This window comes from Pristiophorus japonicus, chromosome 15 (genome assembly GCF_044704955.1).
Source record: "Pristiophorus japonicus isolate sPriJap1 chromosome 15, sPriJap1.hap1, whole genome shotgun sequence".
NCBI lineage: Eukaryota > Metazoa > Chordata > Chondrichthyes > Pristiophoridae > Pristiophorus > Pristiophorus japonicus.
In genome coordinates, this window is record NC_091991.1 from 153,368,162 (window position 1) to 153,390,526 (window position 22,365).

Below are 22,365 nucleotides of genomic sequence, written 5' to 3' on the forward strand. Positions count from 1 at the left end.
ATAGCAGAAATCCCAGCTTACCTTATAAATCCAGTCACACTAGTAAAACAGCACATGTTCTATGCCTAGATTTGTAATGCTGTTGGTCAGTACTCCCAGATCCAAAAATCCAGGTCTTTCCTGCAGATCACATTTCTCCTACCCTGTCCCCCACCCCATACTTTTGGTGGGTTTTCCCTGCGCATTGGCCTCCACCAACAAGTATGTGATTGCAAAACTCAGAAGAATTGGAAATATCAGGTTACCTTTCATACATATTTATCCAACTGTATGCACACTATTTCTTTTTTTTTAAAATAAACTTTAATAAATTATTTGTAATTCTCCACCAAGCTGCTTCTTTTTTCTCGGCCATTACGTCCGTTTGTAGCAATTTGTAAATCGGACTCTTGTCATATTAACATTCTGATGCATTTTGCTTTTCGAATCTCAGTAGCTATTTTTGTGGATTAACTGGGCACTGGAAATCCCATTTCAGGTTATCACAGGAATTCCGTGCAAACTAGGAATTGTAGCAGGTACAGGAACTCCAAATGAAAGGGAGCACTACATTGTCTGTCCCTGGTTCACTGCTCCCTCCCAGTCTCCGTTCTTCCTTCACTGTATCCTGGCTGCCCAAATTGGACTGTTCCAAAAGCATTTACCCAGCTTGCACCACCAAAAGGGCTAGTAAAGGCTGCATATTCCAAAATGGAGATGATTGGGTAATTTCTCCGTCAATCACATCTGGAGACTGCACTGCTATAAGTAACTGGAATTGATTGGCTAGATATAGTGAGATTCCCAGCCAACTACACTGCCTTCAAATTGAAATATCCCACTGCCATATTATCCGATCATTCAAATCCATGAATTAAAATTCTCATCCTAGTTTTCAAATCCCTCCATGGCCTTCCTCGCTCTCTCTCTCTGTAGCCTCCTCCAGCCCTACAAGCCTTTGAGATCCCTGCGCTCCTCCAATTCTGGCCTCTTGTACATCCCCGATTTTCATCGCTTCACCATTGGCGGCTGTGCCTTCATCTGCCTGGGCCCCAAACTCTGGAATTCCCTCCCTAAAACCTCAGTCTCGCTCTCCTCCTTTCAGGTACTACTTAAAACCTACCTCTTTGTCCAAGTTTTTGGTCATCTGTACCTCCTTGCTAGCTCAATAGACAACTTTATCCCATTGAAGGATGGTGAGCAATAGACAAACGGTAGTGGCGTCTCCGTGCTCGTGCATTTTTTGCCGTGGTTTGAAATGAAGCTTGAAGGAATACTCGACTACAGATGGAGGAGAGGAACCACAAGTTCTATCTCCAACATCGGATGGAGTGTAACTATTTCAGCAGAAGGCATCAATCTATTTCATCTAAAACAGCTTTGGGAATTTCAGAAAATACTTAAAACTTTGAACACTACTATTCTATGGTGCAAAGCTACAACTTAAATAAAACCAATTCTTCCTCCCCCTCAAGTGTTATATGGAGGATTCCAGAGTTACACAATGAAATATTGATTTAAATCATAGAACTGGACCACAGAAAATAAAAAAATAAAAGTCTTATCGGTGTTTAGTTACAAGACAAAATGGAAAAACACACTATTGGTCAATTTAGACATTAATTTACAATAAAACCTCAAACTATTTTAGCGTTAGGAGACCAGAAGTGTTTTTGGCAACAGAAACATTTAACATGTTTCAAGCTCTCCCAGGAGAATCTGGAACAATTTCTGTATTAATCGTTCAAATACATCCCATTTCCTGTACAGATGGCAGTAAGGGTTTCCAGCAGAGTCTACAGTTTTATTCACATTCTCCAAACCCAGGTTTCCATTTCATGATCTTAATGTGAAACTGCTGGAGGAGATCTTTCTCAGTCTTGTTTCTGCAGCTATAACAAATACAATCCATTTCCATTACATTGTGCACATGTCTCTCATTGTTGGTGAACTTCGCCAACTACTTAAAATCCAGCATTCACAAAATACATAGCTGGCATGAAAGGTACTTGGATTTAATAAGTCAGAGATGTAATGTCACCATTAACGAACTTGTACAATGCCAGTATCTTCAGCTTCCATGAGAAAGATTGTATAAACACCTGAAAATTCACACACAACTGCTGTCCCACCTGAAATATAAAAAGTGTCAATCATGCCTCAGACATTGCACTCTCACCTCACAGGAAACGTTATACCAAGGCACCGTCTGCCCTCTCGGGTGGATGAAAAAGATCCCAGGGCACTATTTCAAAAAAGAGCAGGGGAGTTCTGCCAGTCCGGGCCAATATTTATCCCTCAACCAACACAAACATCTGATCGTTATAATATTGCTGTTTGAGGGACCTGGCTGTGTGCAAATTAGCTGCCGCATTTCCTACATTATAACAGTGATTACACTTCAAACGTACATCATTGGCTGTAAAGCACTTCGGGACGTCCTGAAGTTGTGAAGGTACTTTCTTATTTGACTTCAGGAACCAAAATATTTAAATGTTGAAATGGATTCAAGCTTAACGAAAAATATAATTACTTTAGTTTAGGATTCAAACTACAAAAGCAGAGCAGTCACTAATGCACTGAAGGAGTAACCCATCAATAAAATGTCTCTTTCATGCTCTCCAGTGCCAAGCAGTGAAATGGAGACTCAGAATATAAGCTACATCTGTGGTGGGTACTGCGTGTAAAGAAGTTGCAAATAGTCCAAGAGATTCATATCTTCAGGCATGCACACGAGAACACGAGGTAGCGTGTAATGACAAAGGGCCATTTAGCCTATCTAGCTTCTTATTTCCACAAACAAGTTTATAATTTACCTTGAACCTATTATCTCCCCCCCCGCCCCCCACCACCCCCAAGAAAGTTACTGCAAGGCTGATCATCTCCCGGCTACCCACTTTGTCTTGAAACCCCCATTCGTCAAATGTGGAATTAAAAAGCTAGAATCAGTAACCACTGGATTGTTGTAAAAAACCATCTGGTTCACTAATGTCCTTTAGGGAAGGAAACCTGCTGTCCTTACCCAGTCTGGCCTGTATGTGACTCCAGACCCACAGCAATGTGGCTGAATCTTAACTGTCCTCTGAAATGGTCTAGCAAGCTACTCAGTTCAGGGCAATTCGAGATGGGCAATAAATGCTGGCCTTGCCAATGACGCCCACATCCAGAGAATGATTTCTTAAAAAATAACAGATTGGTGATTTTCCATGCATTAAATAGCTCTGGAATCATTGTATTCAAATGGCAGCCCACATCACTGAACGCCCTCCACATCTGGCCTGTGTGAGTTTGGCCGAGTGCCACAGTAACTTTATGCCTATGGATGATGGGAAGGCAGAGTTAAGCACAAGCAGAGCCTGACTGGATCATTGCAGCAGAGCGGAACAGAGGTGAGACTGAAGTTCGCAGAGCTAGGAAGTACCATGGGCAGGGAAAAGACAGCGGCTGGAGCTGGGAGATGGCTGGAATCGTAGCTAGGATAAGGCTGGAGCCAGAACCGTCAATTATTCAGAGAACAGTAGACAGCATCAGTGCTCAAGGCTGAAACATAGAAACAAGGTGCAGGAGTGGCCCATTCGGCCCTTCGAGCCTGCACCACCATTCAATAAGATCATGGCTGATCATGCAACTTCAGTACCCCATTCCTGCTTTCTCTCCATACCCCTTGATCCCTTTAGCCATAAAGGTGACATCTAACTCCCTTTTGAATATATTTAACGAACTGGCCTCAACACCTTTCTGTGGTAGAGAAATCCACAGGTTCACAATTCTGAGTGAAGTTTCTCCTCATCTCAGTCCTAAATAGCTTACCCCTTATTCTTAAGACTATGACCCCTGGTTCTGGACTTCCCCAACACTCTTCCGACATCTAACCTGTCCAATCCCGTCAGAATTTTATGTTTCTAAATTCCAGTGAATATAAGCCAAGTTGATCCAGTCTTTCTTCATGTGTTAGTCCTGCCATCCCGGGAATCAGTCTGGTGAATCTTCGCTGCACTCCCTCATAGCAAGAATGTCCTTCCTCAGATTAGGAGACCAAAACTGTACACAATATTCAAGGTGTGACCTCATCAAGGTCCTGTGCAACTGCAGTAAGACCTCCCTGCTCCGAAACTCAAATCCTCTCGCTATGAAGGCCAACATGCCATTTGACTTCTTCACCGCCTGCTGTACTTGCATGCCATCTTTCAATGACTGATGTACCATGACACCCATGATCTCGTTGTACCTCCCCTTTTCCTAATCTGTCACCACTCAGATAATATTCTGCCTTCCTGTTTTTGCCACCAAAGTGGATAACCTCACATTTATCCACATTATACTGCATCTGCCATGCATTTGCCCACTCACCTAACCTGTCCAAGTCACCCTGCAGCCTCTTAGCATCCTCCTCGCAGCTTGCACTGCTACCAGCTTTATGTCATCTACAAGCTTGGAGATATTACATTCAATTCCTTTGTCTAAATCATGAATGTATATTGTAAACAGCTGGGGTCCCAGCACTGAACCCTGCGGCCCCCCACTAGTCACTGCCTGCCATTCAGAAAAGGACCGCGTTGCGGAGTTGGAGCGGAGGGTGGATTCACTCTGGAGCATCCACGATGCTGAGAATGACGTGAGTAGCACGTGTAGCGAGTTGGTCGTACCGCAGGGAAAGGGTACACAGCCAGATAGGGAATGGAAAACCAACAGGAAGAGCAGTGCAAGGAAGGTAGTGCAGGGGTCCCCTGTGGTCATCCCCCCTGCAAAACAGATACACTGCTTTGGGTACTGTTGAGGGGGATGACTCATCAGGGGAGGGCAGCAGCAGCCAAGTTCATGGCACCGTGGCTGGCTCTGTTGCACAGGAGGGCAGGAAAAAGAGTGGGAGAGCAATAGTGATAGGGGATTCGATTGCAAGGGGAATAGATAGGCGTTTCTGCGGCCGCAACCGAGACTCCAGGATGGTATGTTGCCTCCCTGGTGCAAGGGTCAAGGATGTCTCGGAGCGGGTGCAGGACATTCGAAAAAGGGAAGGAGATCAGCCAGTTGTCATGGTGCACATTGGTACCAACGACATAGGTTTAAAAAAAGGGGATCGTCCTACGAAATGAATTTAAGGAGCTAGGAGCTAAATTAAAAAGTAGGACCTCAAAAGTAGTAATCTCGGGATTGCTACCAGTGCCACGTGATAGTCAGAGTAGGAATCGCAGGATAGCGCAGATGAATACGTGGCTTGAGCAGTGGTGCAGCAGGGAGGGATTCAAATTCCTGGGGCATTGGAACCGGTTCTGGGGGAGGTGGGACCAGTACAAACCAGACGGTCTGCACCTGGGCAGGACCGGAACCAATGTCCTAGGGGGAGTGCTTGCTAGTGCTGTTGGGGAGGAGTTAAACTAATATGGCAGGGGGATGGGAACCAATGCAGGGAGACAGAGGGAGACAAAAAGGAGGCAAAAGCAAAAGACAGAAAGGAGATGAGGAAAAGTGGAGGGCAGAGAAACCCAAGGCAAAGAACAAAAAGGGCCACTGTACAGCAAAATTCTAAAAGGACAAAGGGTGTTAAAAAAACAAGCCTGAAGGCGTTGTGTCTTAATGCAAGGAGTATCCGCAATAAGGTGGATGAATTAACTGTGCAAATAGATGTTAACAAATATGATGTGATTGGGATTACGGAGACGTGGCTCCAGGATGATCAGGGCTGGGAACTCAACATCCAGGGGTATTCAACATTCAGGAAGGATAGAATAAAAGGAAAAGGAGGTGGGGTAGCATTGCTGGTTAAAGAGGAGATTAATGCAATAGTTAGGAAAGACATTAGCTTGGATGATGTGGAATCTATATGGGTAGAGCTGCAGAACACCAAAGGGCAAAAAACGTTAGTGGGAGTTGTGTACAGACCGCCAAACAGTAGTAGTGATGTTGGGGAGGGCATCAAACAGGAAATTAGAGGTGCATGCAATAAAGGTGCAGCAATTATAATGGGTGACTTTAATATGCACATAGATTGGGCTAACCAAACTGGAAGCAATACGGTGGAGGAGGATTTCCTGGAGTGCATAAGGGATGGTTTTCTAGACCAATATGTTGAGGAACCAACTAGGGGGAGTCCATCTTAGACTGGGTGTTGTGTAATGAGAGAGGATTAATTAGCAATCTCATTGTGCGAGGCCCCTTGGGGAAGAGTGACCATAATATGGTTGAATTCTGCATTAGGATGGAGAATGAAACAGTTAATTCAGAGACCATGGTCCAGAACTTAAAGAAGGGTAACTTTGAAGGTATGAGGCGTGAATTGGCTAGGATAGATTGGCGAATGATACTGAAGGGGTTGACTGTGGATGGGCAATGGCAGACATTTAGAGACGGCATGGATGAACTACAACAATTGTACATTCCTGTCTGGCGTAAAAATAAAAAAGGGAAGGTGGCTCAACCGTGGCTGTCAAGGGAAATCAGGGATAGTATTAAAGCCAAGGAAATGGCATACAAATTGGCCAGAAATAGCAGTGAACCCGGGGTCTGGGAGAAATTTAGAACTCAGCAGAGGAGGACAAAGGGTTTGATTAGGGCAGGGAAAATGGAGTACGAGAAGAAGCTTGCAGGGAACATTAAGACGGATTGCAAAAGTTTCCATAGATATGTAAAGAGAAAAAGAGAGAAAGAGACAAACGTAGGTCCCCTGCAGTCAGAATCAGGGGAAGTCATAACGGGGAACAAAGAAATGGCAGACCAATTGAACAAGTACTTTGGTTCGGTATTCACTAAGGAGGACACAAACAACCTTCGGATATAAAAGGGGTCAGAGGGTCTAGTAAGGAGGAGGAACTGAGGGAAATCCTTATTAGTCGGGAAATTGTGTTGGGGAAATTGATGGGATTGAAGGCCGATAAATCCCCAGGGCCTGATGGACTGCATCCCAGAGTACTTAAGGAGGTGGCCTTGGAAATAGCGGATGCATTGACAGTCATTTTCCAACATTCCATTGACTCTGGATCAGTTCCTATGGAGTGGAGGGTAGCCAATGTAACCCCACTTTTTAAAAAAGGAGGGAGAGAGATAACAGGGAATTATCGATCGATCAGCTTGACATTGGTAGTGGGTAAAATGATGGAATCAATTATTAAGGATGTCATAGCAGTGCATTTGGAAAGAGGTGACATGATAGGTTCAAGTCAGCATGGATTTGTGAAAGGGAAATCATGCTTGACAAATCTTCTGGAATTTTTTTTGAGGATGTTTCCAGTAGAGTGGACAAGGGAGAACCAGTTGATGTGGTATATTTGGACTTTCAGAAGGCTTTCAACAAGGTCCCACACAAGAGATTAATGTGCAAAGTTAAAGCACATGGGATTGGTGGTAGTGTGCTGACATGGATTGAGAAATGGTTGTCAGACAGGAAGCAAAGAGTAGGAGTAAATGGGGACTTTTCAGAATGGCAGGCAGTGACTAGTGGGGTACCGCAAGGTTCTGTGCTGGGGCCCCAGCTGTTTACACTGTACATTAATGATTTAGACGAGGGGATTAAATGTAGTATCTCCAAATTTGCGGATGACACTAAGTTGGGTGGCAGTGTGAGCTGCGAGGAGGATGCTATGAGGCTGCAGAGCGACTTGGTTAGGTTAGGTGAGTGGGCAAATGTATGGCAGATGAAGTATAATGTGGATAAATGTGAGGTTATCCACTTTGGTGGTAAAAACAGAGAGACAGACTATTATCTGAATGGTGACAGATTAGGAAAAGGGGAGGTGCAACGAGACCTGGGTGTCATGGTACATCAGTCATTGAAGGTTGGCATGCAGGTACAGCAGGCGGTTAAGAAAGCAAATGGCATGTTGGCCTTCATAGCGAGGGGATTTGAGTACAGGGGCAGGGAGGTGTTGCTACAGTTGTACAGGGCTTTGGTGAGGCCACACCTGGAGTATTGTGTACAGTTTTGGTCTCCTAACCTGAGGAAGGACATTCTTGCTATTGAGGGAGTGCAGCGAAGGTTCACCAGACTGATTCCCGGGATGGTGGGACTGACCTATCAAGAAAGACTGGATCAACTGGGCTTGTATTCACTGGAGTTCAGAAGAATGAGAGGGGGCCTCATAGAAACCTTTAAAATTCTGACAGAGTTAGACAGGTTAGATACAGGAAGAATGTTCCCAATGTTGGGGAAGTCCAGAACCAGGGGACACAGTCTAAGGATAAGGGGTAAGCCATTTGGGACCGAGATGAGGAGGAACTTCTTCACCCAGAGAGTGGTGAACCTGTGGAATTCTCTACCACAGAAAGTTGTTGAGGCCAATTCACTAAATATATTCAAAAAGGAGTTAGATGAAGTCCTTACTCCTAGGAGGATCAAGGGGTATGGCGAGAAAGCAGGAATGGGGTACTGAAGTTGCATGTTCAGCCATGAACTCATTGAATGGCGGTGCAGGCTAGAAGGGCCGAATGGCCTAACATTTTCTATGTTTCTATGACCTGTTTATTCCTACTCTTTGCTTCCTGTCTGCCAACCAGTTCTCTATCCACATCAATACATTACCCCCAATACCATGTGTTTTAATTTTGCACACTAATCTCTTGTGTGGGACCTTATCAAAAGCCTTTTGAAAGTCCAAATACACCACATCCACTGGTTTTCCCTTGTCCACGCTATTAGTTACATCCTCAAAAAATTCTAGAAGATTTGTCAAACATGATTTCCCTTTCATAAATCCATGCTGACTTGGACCGATCCTGTCACTACTTTCCAAATGCGCTGCTATTACAGCTTTAATAATTGATTCCAACATTTTCCCCACCACCGATGTCAGGCTGACTGGTCTATAATTCCCTGTTTTCTCTCTCCCTCCTTTTTAAAAAAAGTACGGTTACATTAGCTATGCTCTAGTCCATAGAACTGATCCAGAGTCTATAGAATGTTGGAAAATGACCACCAATGCATCCACTATTTCTAGGGCCACTTCCTTAAGTACTCTGGGATGCAAACTATCAGGCCCTGGGGATTTATTGGCCTTCAATCCCATCAATTTCCCCAACACAATTTCCTGACTAATAAGGATTTCCTTAAGTTCCTCTTTCTCACTAGACCCTCGGTTCTCTACTATTTCCGGAAGGTTATTTGTGTCTTCCTTATTTGAAGACAGAACCAAAGTATTTGTTCAATTGGTCTGCCATTTCTTTGTTCCCCATTATAAATTCACCTGATTCTGACTGCAAGGGACCGACATTTATCTTCACTAATCTTTTTCTCTTCACATATCTATAGAAGCTTTTGCAGTCAGTTTTTATGCTCCCTGCAAGCTTACTCTCATGCTCTATTTTCCCCTTGCTAATTAAACCCTTTGTCTTCCACTGCTGAATTCTAAATTTCTCCCAGTCCTCAGGTTTGCTGCTTTTTCTGGCCCATTTATATGCCTCTTCCTTGGATTTAACACTATCCCTAATTTCCCTCGTTAGCCACGGTTGAGCCACCTTCCCCGTTTTATTTTTACACCAGACAGGGATGTACAATTGTTGAAGTTCATCTATGTGATCTTTAAATGTCTGCCATTGCCTATCCACCGTCAACCCTTTAAGTATCATTCGCCAGTCTATCCTAGCCAATTCACATCTCATATCAAAGTTACCTTTCTTTAAGTTCAGGACCCTAGTCTCTGAATTAACTGTGTCACTCTCCATCTTAATGAAGAATTCTACCATATTATGGTCACTCTTCCCCAAGGGGCCTCACACAATGAGATTGCTAATTAATCCCCTCATTACACACCCAGTCTAGGATGGCCAGCTCTCTAGTTGGTTCCTCGACATATTGGTCTAGAAAACCATCCCCTATACACTCCAGGAAATCCTCCTCCACTTTGTTTAGCCCAATCTATATGTAGATTAAAGTCACCCATAATAATTGCTGTACCTTTATTGCATGCATCCCTAATTTCCTATTTGATGCCATCCCCAACCTCACTACTACTGCCCTTTGGTGTTCTGCAGTTCTACCCATATGGATTCCACATCATCCAAGCTAATGTCCTTCCTTACTATTGCGTTAATCTCCTCTTTAACCAGTAATGCTACCCCAGCTCCTTTTCCTTTCTGTCTATCCTTCCTGAATATTGAATACCTCTGGATGTTGAGTTCACAGCCTTGGTCACCCTGGAGCCATGTCTCCGTAATCCCAATTACATCATATCCGTTAACAGCTGTCTGCGCAGTTAATTCATCCACCTTATTACGAATTCTCCTCGCATTGAGACACAGAGCCTTCAGACCTCTGTCCTTTTAGAATTATGTTATGCTGCTACACATTTCTCAGGCTTCATCTGCATTAGAATTCAAGGGGCATCATGGTTCTGCTAAAGTGACTTGCAGGTTACATTACTAGCTCGAGAGCTAGATCTACCATCCTTGACCACTACCTTGCCCAACTGCTTCGCCGACATCAAGTCCTGGATAAACAGGAACTTTCTTCAATCCAAAAATCAGAGCAGGCTCGAAGGGCCTACTCCTGCTCCTATTTCTTATGTTATGTTCTAAAATCACCAAGACTAAACCCATTATGTTCAGCTCCTGCCAAAAGCTCTGCACCAGAGACTCCGTCCCTACCCCTTCACCCTCCCACCCCTTGACCCAACTGCATTCTCTTTCCCAGCTGCCCTCTCAGGCAGAGAGCACCTAGAAGCTTCACTGGCCTGTTAAAAGGATTCCGTGGGCCACATTTAGCCTGGTGGATGGGGATTGGACAACCCCAGCTAAAGGAACGACGACAGGGGCATGGTCACGCTCGTTGTTGCAACTTCACAGAGATCAGTGCACAAACAGCAGGAAATCCAATACAGATTCTATTTCACTGAAACCAAGAAGGCACAACAAGATAGCCCACCTAGATTGCTGGCAGTTAGGTCAAATGAACCAACTGTCTTTAGAAAATAAACATGCAGCATTTGTAGGAAGACTGTGTCGACAGGGACACTTTATTGAGCACACTTGCAGTACCGGAGTTTTGCACCTTTATATTATGTCACTGTTATACATTTAATGTACCTGGACAATACATAAGTACAATAGTGCGCCAGAGAGGGCGCTGTGGTGGGAGACCTGAAAATACCTGCAAGACAGAGTATAAAAGGCTGCCCACCACACCTGAGAGCCACTCTGGAGTTGCACAATAAAGGACTAAGGTCACAGCAGTTACTACAACACGAGACCGTGTGGAGTCACATTACAGTCACCATGTCCTGGGTGAAATGCCTCCCTCAGCAAAAACCATCAAAAACAGATTAACTGGTCATTCATGTTGTCACTTTTTGTAGGATCTTGTGTAGGCAAACACAGCAGTCATTTTGCACACAGCAACTGTTCCTGTGCTTCAAAATAATTCACCGAAACAGGCCAGTCATTAAGTCTCGTGGTGTTCCTCTCCACATATAAAAGACTTAATATAATCCCACTCTCCTGCAGGCTCACCATAATCCACAATATTCTACTTTTTACAAGCATATTATTCTGAATGGCTTCTTAAAAATAATGCATACACTCTGCATAAACAATGTTTTGTGCCAGAGAATTTCAAATTCGTACTACTCTGTGTAAAGAAAGTTTTTTGAGATAGTTGAAGTTTAAATTACATAGAATTTACAGCACAGAAACAGGCCATTCGGCCCAACTGATCTATGCCGGTGTTTATGCTCCACACAAGCCTTCTTCCACCCTACTTCATCTAACCCCATCAACATAACCTTATATTCCTATCTCTCTTATCTGTTTATCTAGCTTTCCCTTAAGTGTATTTATGCTATTCGCCTCAACTATTCCCTACGGTAGCAAGTTCAACATTCTAACCACTCTCTAGGTAAAGACGTTTCTCCTGATTTCCCAATTGGAATTATTAATGATGGTTTTGGACTTCCCACAAGTGTTAACACTTTCGCTACATCTACCCGATCAAACTCATTCATAATTTTAAAGACCTCTATTAGGGCACCCCTCATCCATCTCTTTTCTAGCAAAAAGAGCCCCAGTCGGTTCAAACTTTCTTGTTCGGTATAACCCCTCAGTTCCGGCATCATCTTTGTAAATCTGTTTTTCTTTTTATAATATGGATACTAGAACTGTGCACAGTATTCAAAACTTGAGCCCGTTCATTACTGTCCTGCTGACTAATGAACAGTCACTATTTACCTCGTCATTAGCATTAATAATCTTGAAGACATCCATCAGGTGAGCCTTAACCTCCTCTGTTCCTGGGCAAAAATGCCAAAGCTTCTCAAGTTTCTCTTGGTAACTGTTACCCTTCATCCTAGTGAGTCCCCCGAATCTTGGTAATCTGACCCTCAAATTCGAGACAACACAGTTTTATTTGTGCTTATATTTCCTATTTATTGATTTATCCTGTTTGAGTTTCATCTGTCTGGAGGTTTGAGAAGAGCTGCTTTTAACTGCCACCTATTTGTTGGATAAATTCTTAATCAACACATCAAAATTTGTTTGCATCAGCAATTTATGATCTAAGCAAATTAATGGGAATGTGGCTCTCGAGGCTGCATGGCAAGCACCAATGCAGCTCATGAAGATGCATGCGTGCACACCCCTATCCTGGTGAATCTGCATTGTATCTTTTCTATTGCTTTTGCATCCTTCCTATAGTGGCTGCCCAACTTGACAATACTCCAGTTGCAGCCCAACCTAAATTCAACATTAATTTAATTGCTTTCATATTCTTTGTCTCTAAATTGAGAACCAAGGAATCCATTTGCTTTTCTAATGGCCTTATTTACTTGCATCCCTGAATTTCATCGCTCCACCATTGGCATCTATGGCCTCAGTTGCCTAGGCCCTAAGTGCTGGGATTCACTCCCTAAACCTCCCCACCTCTCTCTCTCCTCCTTTAAAACATTCCATAAAACCTACCTTTTTGACCTAGCTTTTGGTTACCCGTCCGAATAGCTCATGCGGCTCAGTGTCAAATCTTGTCGGATACGTTCCTGTGAAGCGTCTCAAGACGTTTTACTGTGTTAAGAGGTGCTATATAAATGCAAGTCTCTTTCTTTATCTTCGCTTCTGTGGCTAACAGCACATGAGGCAACCCATTTCCTTTACCTCCAGCAGATCATACTCTGGGCTGTTTCTGAAACAAAGTCACCTTTTTACATGGACAGGCAGTTACCTGGACTCTCAATATCAGTTCAGGAGAACCAGCTAGATGTGATATGGGGTCTCCAGTTCCATTGGATGAGAGCATCCCGTTGGATTTCAATCTTATATTCAGAGTCCAGAACCCAGATCTCTGCTCACCAGGACTTCCATCTTTATAGCTAGACATAATTATGTAATTACAGTTTAAAAGCATAATTGACTGTCTGGACAGAATGCGAGCTTAAATTATTCAACTATTTAAAGCCAGTCAGTAGCACCAGAGCTTTTCCTAAGAAATTTAAGCTCACAAAAACATCCATCTCAAAAGCCAAATCTGTGACTTTAAAGGATGAAAAAAAACACCCAATTTTCTAGACATTCCTCATAGACCAGGACCAGGGAACGCTCTAGCTTTGTGTGAACCAGTAAACGATACTTTGAAATACTGCCCTTATTACAGTGCAAACAATTAATTCATAATGATCTGTTCACCTTGCTAAACTATCACAAAGGTGCCCTGGTTCCAGTGCTTTAGGGGCAACCACAGTTCACAGAGCAAACTTAATTAGGTTCACAATAATTGTGGTATTACTACTGGAGTATGACTGCAGCAAAAAAAAAAGGCATGAGAAACGATACTACATATTTACGGACTTGAAAAAGCAGAACACTTAGACAACAAGACATGCATTTATACAGCGGCTTTAAAGTAAAAACAAAATCGCAACTGATCCACAAAGAGAGTTCACCAATTCACGAGATAACTAATCGTGAAACATCGCAGCAAACATATCCTTACCTTTTTGATCTTTTATCATTTCCCAAACTAATGAGCAAAGATCTTGTTGCTGCTTGAACTTAAAAAAGTAATAAAATACAGCTGTACAATGTAGTCACTTAGAGTTACATTACTTGGTAGCCAGACAATGTCTACAATGTGGATTCAATTCCACAAATTACTTCCTTCCTTCAATAGTTAACAAAGAACAAATGCTGTGTGATATCTTTAATTAATTTTGAAAATAATTTAAATAGACAACTATACGATGATACAACAGGTCTCAAACTACTAATTTTCTCCATGGACTTTAAAAAAAAAAAAAATTAGGTTGTGGGTTCAAGTCCAACTTCAGAGACTGGAGCACAAAAATCTAGGCTGACATTCCAATACTGTACTGACGGAGGTGCCATCTTTCAGATGAGACAATATAAACCAAGGCCCCATCTGCCCTCTCAGGTGGACATTAACGATCCCATGGCAATATTTCGAGTAGTGGAGTGCTCATCGATGTCCTGGCCAATATTTATCCCTCAACCAACATCACTAAAAAAAATTATCTGGTTATCATCACATTGCTGTTTGTGGGAGCTTGCTGTGTGAAAATTGGATGCCACGTTTCTCTACATTACAACAGTGACTACACTTCAAAAGTACTTCCATTGGCTGAAAAGCACTTTCAGACATCGAGGTCATGAAAGGCGATATATAAATACAAGTCTGTATTTTTTTCATGCAAATCATGAAAGGTTATCAACCTCCTTCACGATCAGCAATGTTTTACTATGCTTCAAAAGACTGTGAGCAATCATGCCCTATAGTCATACAACAATACAACAATGCTGGACAACACAAGAGCACATTTTGAATGCACCAGTAAATTCTGCAACCACATTCTGGACATTTGGCAAATCAACAATTTTCAGAAAAACTGTACCAAAAAGTATGTTTTGATGCATAAACAAACAGAACTAGTGCATAATGATCAATTTTTCATCAGAGGTCACACTAAACAATCTTATCTCTGTTACAAAGAATGGCTCTTTTCCATAATTCAATTCTCTACAAAGATCTAATCAGAAATCTAACACTAAAAATAATTTACAATACCATAAGCTTAACTCCAAAAAGATGCATAATTATTATAGATTTGTGCACAGGATATGGGCATGGCTGTGCATTTGTTGCCCATCGCCAGTTGTCCCAAGGCAGAGGTGGTGTTCCTTCTTCTCGAACTGGCGCAGTCCTTATGGTGATGGACCTCATACAATGTTGTCAAGTAGGGAATTCCAGGAGTTGAACCCAGTGATGATAAAGAAATCATATATAACTTGGAGATGATGCTGCTCATTTCCTACTAAATAGAAGTCGTCGTCTGGGAGGTGCTGTCAAAGTAAGCTTGGCAAGTTGTCGCAATTCAGATGATAGATACTGCAGCTTCAGAGCGCCTGTGGTGGAGGGGATGGATACGGAGGTCAGAGGCAGGAATGAAGTGGTCCAGTTCATCCTGGATGGGGTGTTGAGATTCCAGGCAAGTGATGAGTATTCCATTACACTCCAGACTCGAGCCTTGTAGATGGAGAAGCTTTGAGGGGTCAGGAGATGCCCAGCTTCGGCTATGTTCTTATATTGTTGATATGGCTAGTCCAGTCAATGATGGCCATCTCAAGTTGTTGACTGTGGAGGACCCAGCAACCTTGGTGCACACACCGTTAAACATCCTGAGCTTGGTGTGGTGGCCCCCATGCGCAGTAACAACATCACGGCTCACGCATGAATACTAGACATGTGGTCAATTGGTACCCATGGATATCTACCCCAGCAATAGGACAACACCTTCAAGAAAAGGAAGAAAGTTGGCAAAAACAGGAAAACAAAAATTACACAAACTATTTTTTTTCTTTTTGCCCTGGTTTCTCTGCTGTTTTCTCCCCAAAGAAATTTTGGCCCCTGACTATACAGTTTTGTGCTTTTTCACATCACCTTGGTTTTGTTTTTTCTGGTATTTAACTCACTATTTTCTTTATACTGTTACTGTCTCCATCATATCCCATGGTATACAGTATTAATGTCTCTTACTGTCTTTCCACTATTCCTGGCACCATAAAACTTCACTGTCCTGCCTACCCTGTTAGAACCGACTCCTATTCTGGCAGATATTTAGGCATACTTTCACCAGCTACACTGACAACTAGAAAATAACAGATGGCCGCAGTTGTCTGCACAAATATTACATCAATCTCCTTGGAGCCACTACAGCAACAAGAGTGAATATAGTTCAACGAGTGTTGATAAGAAGGAAGATATATGACCTGCATTTCACAACCTCAAGATGTTCTAAAGCGCTTAACAAGTACTTTTTGAAGTGTAGTCACTGTTGTAATATAGGAAATGTGGCAGCAAACTTGCACACAGCAAGCTCCCACAAACAGCACCGTGATACTGACCAGATAATTTCGTTTTTAGTTGTTGTTGGAGGGAAAAATATTGGCCAGGCCACTGGGGAGAATTCCCCTACTCTTCTTCAAAATAGTGCCATGGGAACTTTTACGTCGATTGAGCGAGCAGACAGGGCCTTGGTTTAATATCTCATCTGAAAGGCAGTACCTCCGACAGGGCAGCACTCCTTCAGTACTGCACTGAAGTGTCAACCTAGATTTTGTGCTCATGTCTCTGCAGTGGGGTTTGAACCCACAACTTTCTGACTCAAGAAGCAAGAGTGCTACCCACTGAGCCACGTGTGTGACATACCTGGTAATGTCACACTGTATTCAAAATTCAGAACTGACTGCTGTTTATGGACAGCTCCATGTTATGTTCAAAAAGATCACTATTTATCCAACAGCCATAAAGTAATGAAATATGTTCAATATATGGAGAAAATCCTAGGTGGTTAAAAACTAAGAATAATGAAACTCAGCAGAAAGGACACAAGTAGAAAGATTATGGAAATTAATACAACTAAGCTATAGAACAAGTAATGCAGGCAGCAACAAAATAATACAAACTGAAGTCAAAAGCCTTTGCAAATTACACAAGTCTACAAATGCTTACAGAAAGACTCACTATGTAAATACAGTAAAGATGCTTTGGGGAACTTTGGTATTACAGAACATAATCAAAAACTGCTCTAGTTTAAAAAAATTTCAGAAGCTTTGGGATCATCGGACGACATTCTTTAACAGCAATCAGCTAATGGAACACAATAGAATCAAAACATGCTCCTGGAAACTTGGAAAGCATAATATCTTCTGGCCCCATTCCAACTAAAACTCAACATGCACAAAAAATGTTCTGTAATGTAGCATTATATGGCACCGTCCCAGACATACAGCGTCATGAAGTGATTTGCAACAGGCACAACCAGCAAGATTCACAACGCTGGTGTTTAGCACATGTTTATGAAAAGACTGATTATAAGAAGTAATCTTTAATGATGCACACTTTGTATCCATCAACAATAACTTGCATTTATATTGCGCCTTTAATAAAATGTCCCAATGGACTTCACAAGAACGATTATCAAACAAAATTCAGCACCGAGCCACGCAAGAGATAGTAGGACAAAGAGGTAGGTTTAAAGGAGCATCTTAAAAAGGAGAGAAATGTTGAGCTGTAAGGAGGGAATTCCAGAGCTTATAACCTAGACAGATGAAAGCATGACCATCAACGGTGGAGCGATTACAATCAGAGATGCACAAGAGGCCAGAATTGGAGGAGTGCAGCAATCTCAGAGGGTTGCTGAGCTGGAGGGGGTTAACAGACATAGGGAGGGGTGAGGCCATGAAGGGATTTGAAAAGAACAATGGGAATTTTTAAATCCTATGGTTGTATGTGTACTAGAGAGATTGAGAACAGATGTAATGTACTCTATGCTAGGATATGTAATTTAAAAAAATGAAAATTAATAAAGCACATGTAGAACCAACATTTACAATGGAAATATGACGTATGATGCGTTTCCTCGTAAATGACAATAATACTCATTTGAAGGATTTGTATTTGACTCTGACTTTATTGTTCCTTCCTCTTGCCCTCCATTAAGCTTCTTGTATATTATACATGATTCCCTCATCTAAAGGCCAGAGAGAAAGACTGCTCCCAGACCTCTGAAAAGCTGGTAAATTAACCTGGCGTAAATCACTCACCAGTTTTCCCTTCTCTTTTATTCAGCCTAAAAATTGCACATCTCATCCCCTGCTTCAAACGTATGAAGTTCATCCTGTAGGTTCAAGCCTGCATTGCATCATATTGCATATGGTATACTTGTACAATAGATGCACACACAATATACATTTACAAAGGCACTGGTCGGGAGTAATAATGTTACCTCTCCATGCAACACATAAAGTTGGCTGGGATTTCTCTCTAGGCTTTTCCTACAAAACATTCTCCAGCATCTGCCTATTGCACAAAATATATGTCAATTTCTTACACTGATACTGAACAGCTATAACTCAAGACCAGTCTTAACACTCGCCAGTCAGGCAGATACCAACCAGAGAGGAAAGCTTACGTTCGATCACTAAGGAAATATGCTGTTGGACTGATCACATTGAACATTTTTGTTTACAACAAGAAGGTTTAATTACACAGAGTTGGTGTTTTTTTCTCTCTTCCCCCATATACATTGCCAGATCCAACTGCCTCTCATGCCCTGAACAGATTCACAAATTTCTGCTCACCTCTTCTTACTCTGAATTTGAAAATACCATTAATATTGGGGCTTATTCCCCCGTCCATTTGCTGTACTGTTCGCAGTTATTGTATCATTACACACACTGCACATTGCAAAGTTCTCACATTGCTCATTTGAAAGTTGTCAATGCATCAATGCAGTACAGTACTGCTTTTTGTCTTGTTAATCCTCAGTTTTATATAACAAGATAAATAATATGGATAAGCTAGTAGCAATAGGTACATTCAATACTGAAAAGTTCCAAATATTTTCCCAAGGCAACTGGAGATTCAGAGTCATTAAAGAGAAGAAGCATTGAAGAAATGTAAGTTAATTTTTCACAAATTTTACCCAATTACCCAATTTTACCCTCCAAATATCTCACCTTGCTCTTTCTTTGAGTTTCCTACCTTTTTGTTGCTATCAATGGACCTGTTGGATAATCTAGTCGGCTCCCCACTGCTCAGAACGACTTGTTGTTTCCACACCTCCCCATTTTCCTTGGTTTTATCCGGTGGGAGGCTCTGACCATAGTCCTCTTTACCAGTGAGGTGCTGATTATGCAGGTATTCGTCCGTCTCCTTATCCACCACCAGTAGTCTGGTCTCATTCTCCAGTGCCTTGATCCGCTGCACAACCTAGTGAAGAAGAGGGCCACAACCACTCAACAAATGCATGTTGTTTACAACAAGGGCTCAATAGCAGAACCTTTCCAAGAATTACAATTATCATCGACATAGTTTTGTTTTCTGCATTTCTCATGAAGATTTGACTATTATGACAGAATTGGCACAGAAAACTTACCAACCCTGAAAACTGCAAGAAAGTTCAATTAGCACAAGCAGTTGAAGCTGAACCAAAACTAGGTTAATGGTATAAAATCGATATTTGCTCTGATACAGAGGACTCAATAATTCCTACCAACCAGTACCTCCCAATGATATCACCAACATTCACTGTTTTGTACAAACATATTCAAAAATTGAAAGACAAATCATAACAATTTTCTGTAATTAAACCAAGTTGCCCTGGTGGGGTCTCTTTAAACAAAGCAGAATGTAGATTACTTCCTAGTGTTCATGGTATGCTACTTTTCTATTGGTTAAACTTTTAAACAACATGGAATTGTCTGATGTCGAGAGGCTCCTTGTAAATGAGAATCATGTGACCAAGCATCTCTCACACACAAGCTCCCTATTCACCAAACCTCCCAAAGACTCCCTTCACAAGAGACAGACTATTATAGCATTACGTGACAACACATTTTTAAAAAATAATGAAATACAAGGCACTCCTAATTCCCCCCCATCTCTTCACTCAACCAGATCTACAATGAATCTAGGCAAGTTAAAATCCCTTTTGGCTGGGCTGAAGTTAATGCAACTGGACGGTATCCTATAAAATAAACTAGGCTTAATAAAACTCTCCAGTTTGCTCTTGCATTTTATTGTGCTGTCTTCCATATTGATACATATCCCAGTATGAAAAAGAATTTGCATCATTCAGAGCCACGTGGTGCAACTAGAGTTCATTTTTGCTACTGTCTATATTTTTAAAATGTCTTTCTCGAACCATTTTCATTGGATTGGGTGACACATATAATGGATGCGAGGTTATGCCACATTTCAGAGTTCAGATTGAATTGATAAATCACTCAAGCTTTAGATAGGACAGCAGGAAACCAACAGAAGCCTTGAGCAAATTACTGCTTTGCAAATCACACCTGGGAATCTGTCACCTCATAGGAAACATTTTCTCAACATTGACCCACCAAGCCATAATTGTTTTGCGTTAGTTTAAATATTCAAATGCCATGTAAACGTACAGGGAACTATGGGCGACACGCATTCAAAAAGCATTTCCTCCCTCCTCCCACATTTGCAATACACACAGTATTAAAAGCATCCTCAATGTAATTGGGAGTGGCAGCTGTGGCTCAGTGGGTGGCACACTCGCCTTAAGTCAGAAGGTTGTGGGCTCAAATCCCACTCCAGGGACATAAATCTAGGCGGACACTCCAGTGTAGTACTGAGGGAGCGCTGTACTGTCGGAGGTGCTATGTTTTGGATGAGATGTTAAACCGAGGCCCGGTCTGTTCTCTCAGATGGACGTAAAACATCCCAGGGCACTATTTTGAGGAAGAGCAGGGGAGTTATCCCCAGTGTCCTGGCCAATATTTATCCCTCAATCAACATAACGAGTTTATTTGGTCATTATAAAATTGCTATGTGTGAGAGTTGTTGTGCGCAAATTGGCTGTGCGTTTTCCACATTACAACAGTGACTACACTCCAAAAGTACTTAATTGGCTGTAAAGCGCTTTGAGACACCCGGTGGTGGTGAAAGACGCTATATAAATGTAAATCTTTCTTTCTTATCAACCAATGGAGGCTGGTTAATACTTTGAAGAAAATCCTGTCCCTTTAATTTCTCGAGACCCTCATTCCACTTGGAAACTAGTTTCATGTACAGCACCTTACATTGACAAATTGTGGCTACACTTTCTGACCACAAGCCTGCTTCAAAAGCATGATCATCGTGGAGAAGACATATCAGCTCTGGCTTTAGTTTCTGGTGTCCTGATACAACATTAGATTTCCATTAGACTGTATTGGGTCTCTCTCACACACACACACACACAAACAGGATGTATCGATTACTCGTTTCAAGACCGGGGCTGGCTGCATTTTGCTGATGAAATAAAACAAACTTTGCAGTTTAAGTGGAATGAGGTTTTATCCGGGGAGAAGAATTACCTGGTGGTGCGTCTCCTTCTCCACATTGTCGCCGTTAACTTCCACCACCCGGTCTCCGGCGCACAGACCCGAAGCCTCCGCCGGCGAGCCGAGCTCCACTTTACGGATGTATTGGCCGGTTTTGCCTTTCTCCCCGTGCAAGTGGAAGCCGTAGCCGCTCTCCCCTTTTATCATATGGCACAAGCGAGGCTTTAGGTGGTCCTTGGCCATGCTTTCGCTTTTCTTTATATTTGAACCCCTCTTCCAAATTTCAGGCTCAGCTGAGGTTTCTCTCGCTCTCTTATGGTTGAATTAAACTTTTGTTGTTGTTGTTCTGCGCCAGTCCTACGCCCGCCCCCTGCGCCGGTCCGCTCGAGTGCAGTGACAACTCCCAGCTGGCGTTACATTTCCATCGCCACCGCCAAAGGAAAGCAGCCTCTGCTCCAGCACACCTCCCTTAAATCTCCTCGGAAACTTCCAGCTCGCAACCCGCCTGTACCGAAACAAAAAAAAAACCAGTTCCAACCACATAAAACAGCTTTAGTTTTCTGTCTGTATTTTCCTTTTTATAAACAAAAAAGAAACCCTACATTATCAAACACAACAAAAATCTGCAAGGTAATAAGTAAGTCAATCTTTTCCAGGGTCTAAATGAGACCAACTCACAAGTACGGAGTGCAGTGATGGCACACGATATAAACAATGACAACTGGTTGCTGCTTTTTTTTAAGTTCAAGTTTTGTAACTCTATCCCGTGCTTTGACTGACTGCCACCTATCGAAAGCCGGAGGGAACGTCAGGGTTTGTACCAAGGTCTCAAATTAATTCCCACGGCAGCCCATCCAAATTGATGAACATAAAATATTTCCCAGTTTCAGTTGGAACCCCCCCCAAATATTCTGGTAAATTTGTATCCCCGTCGCTGTTAAACTGGGACAGCAGAGCCTTGTTCCATGCACACCAGCATAGAAAACTAGTAAGACTGACCCACCAACTTTTTAAACAACTCTAAAAAACAGCCTTCCATATAGGCCTATGCAGTTAGATAAAAAATCCCAGAGTAAGGAGATCTTTAGGATTAACTTTAAAAGGTGA

The 22,365-nt window shown here is 42.3% G+C and overlaps 1 protein-coding gene across 2 annotated transcripts in view; it reads right to left on the reverse strand.

Annotated features, from left to right (window-relative positions):
- The window catches only part of LOC139281142 (Na(+)/H(+) exchange regulatory cofactor NHE-RF2), a 139,892-nt gene extending 117,921 nt beyond the window's left edge, over positions 1 to 21,971 (reverse strand). The window contains exons 1-3 of one of the 2 annotated variants that reach the window (XM_070901128.1): positions 21,937 to 21,971; positions 21,292 to 21,763; positions 18,947 to 19,174 (exon numbers count right to left, since the gene is read on the reverse strand). In XM_070901128.1, the coding sequence (XP_070757229.1) occupies positions 18,947 to 19,174; positions 21,292 to 21,501 (438 nt within the window). In that variant the 5' untranslated portion in view covers positions 21,502 to 21,763; positions 21,937 to 21,971. The other variant, XM_070901127.1, reaches the window with a different exon arrangement.
- Between the last annotated feature and the right edge of the window lie 394 nt (positions 21,972 to 22,365).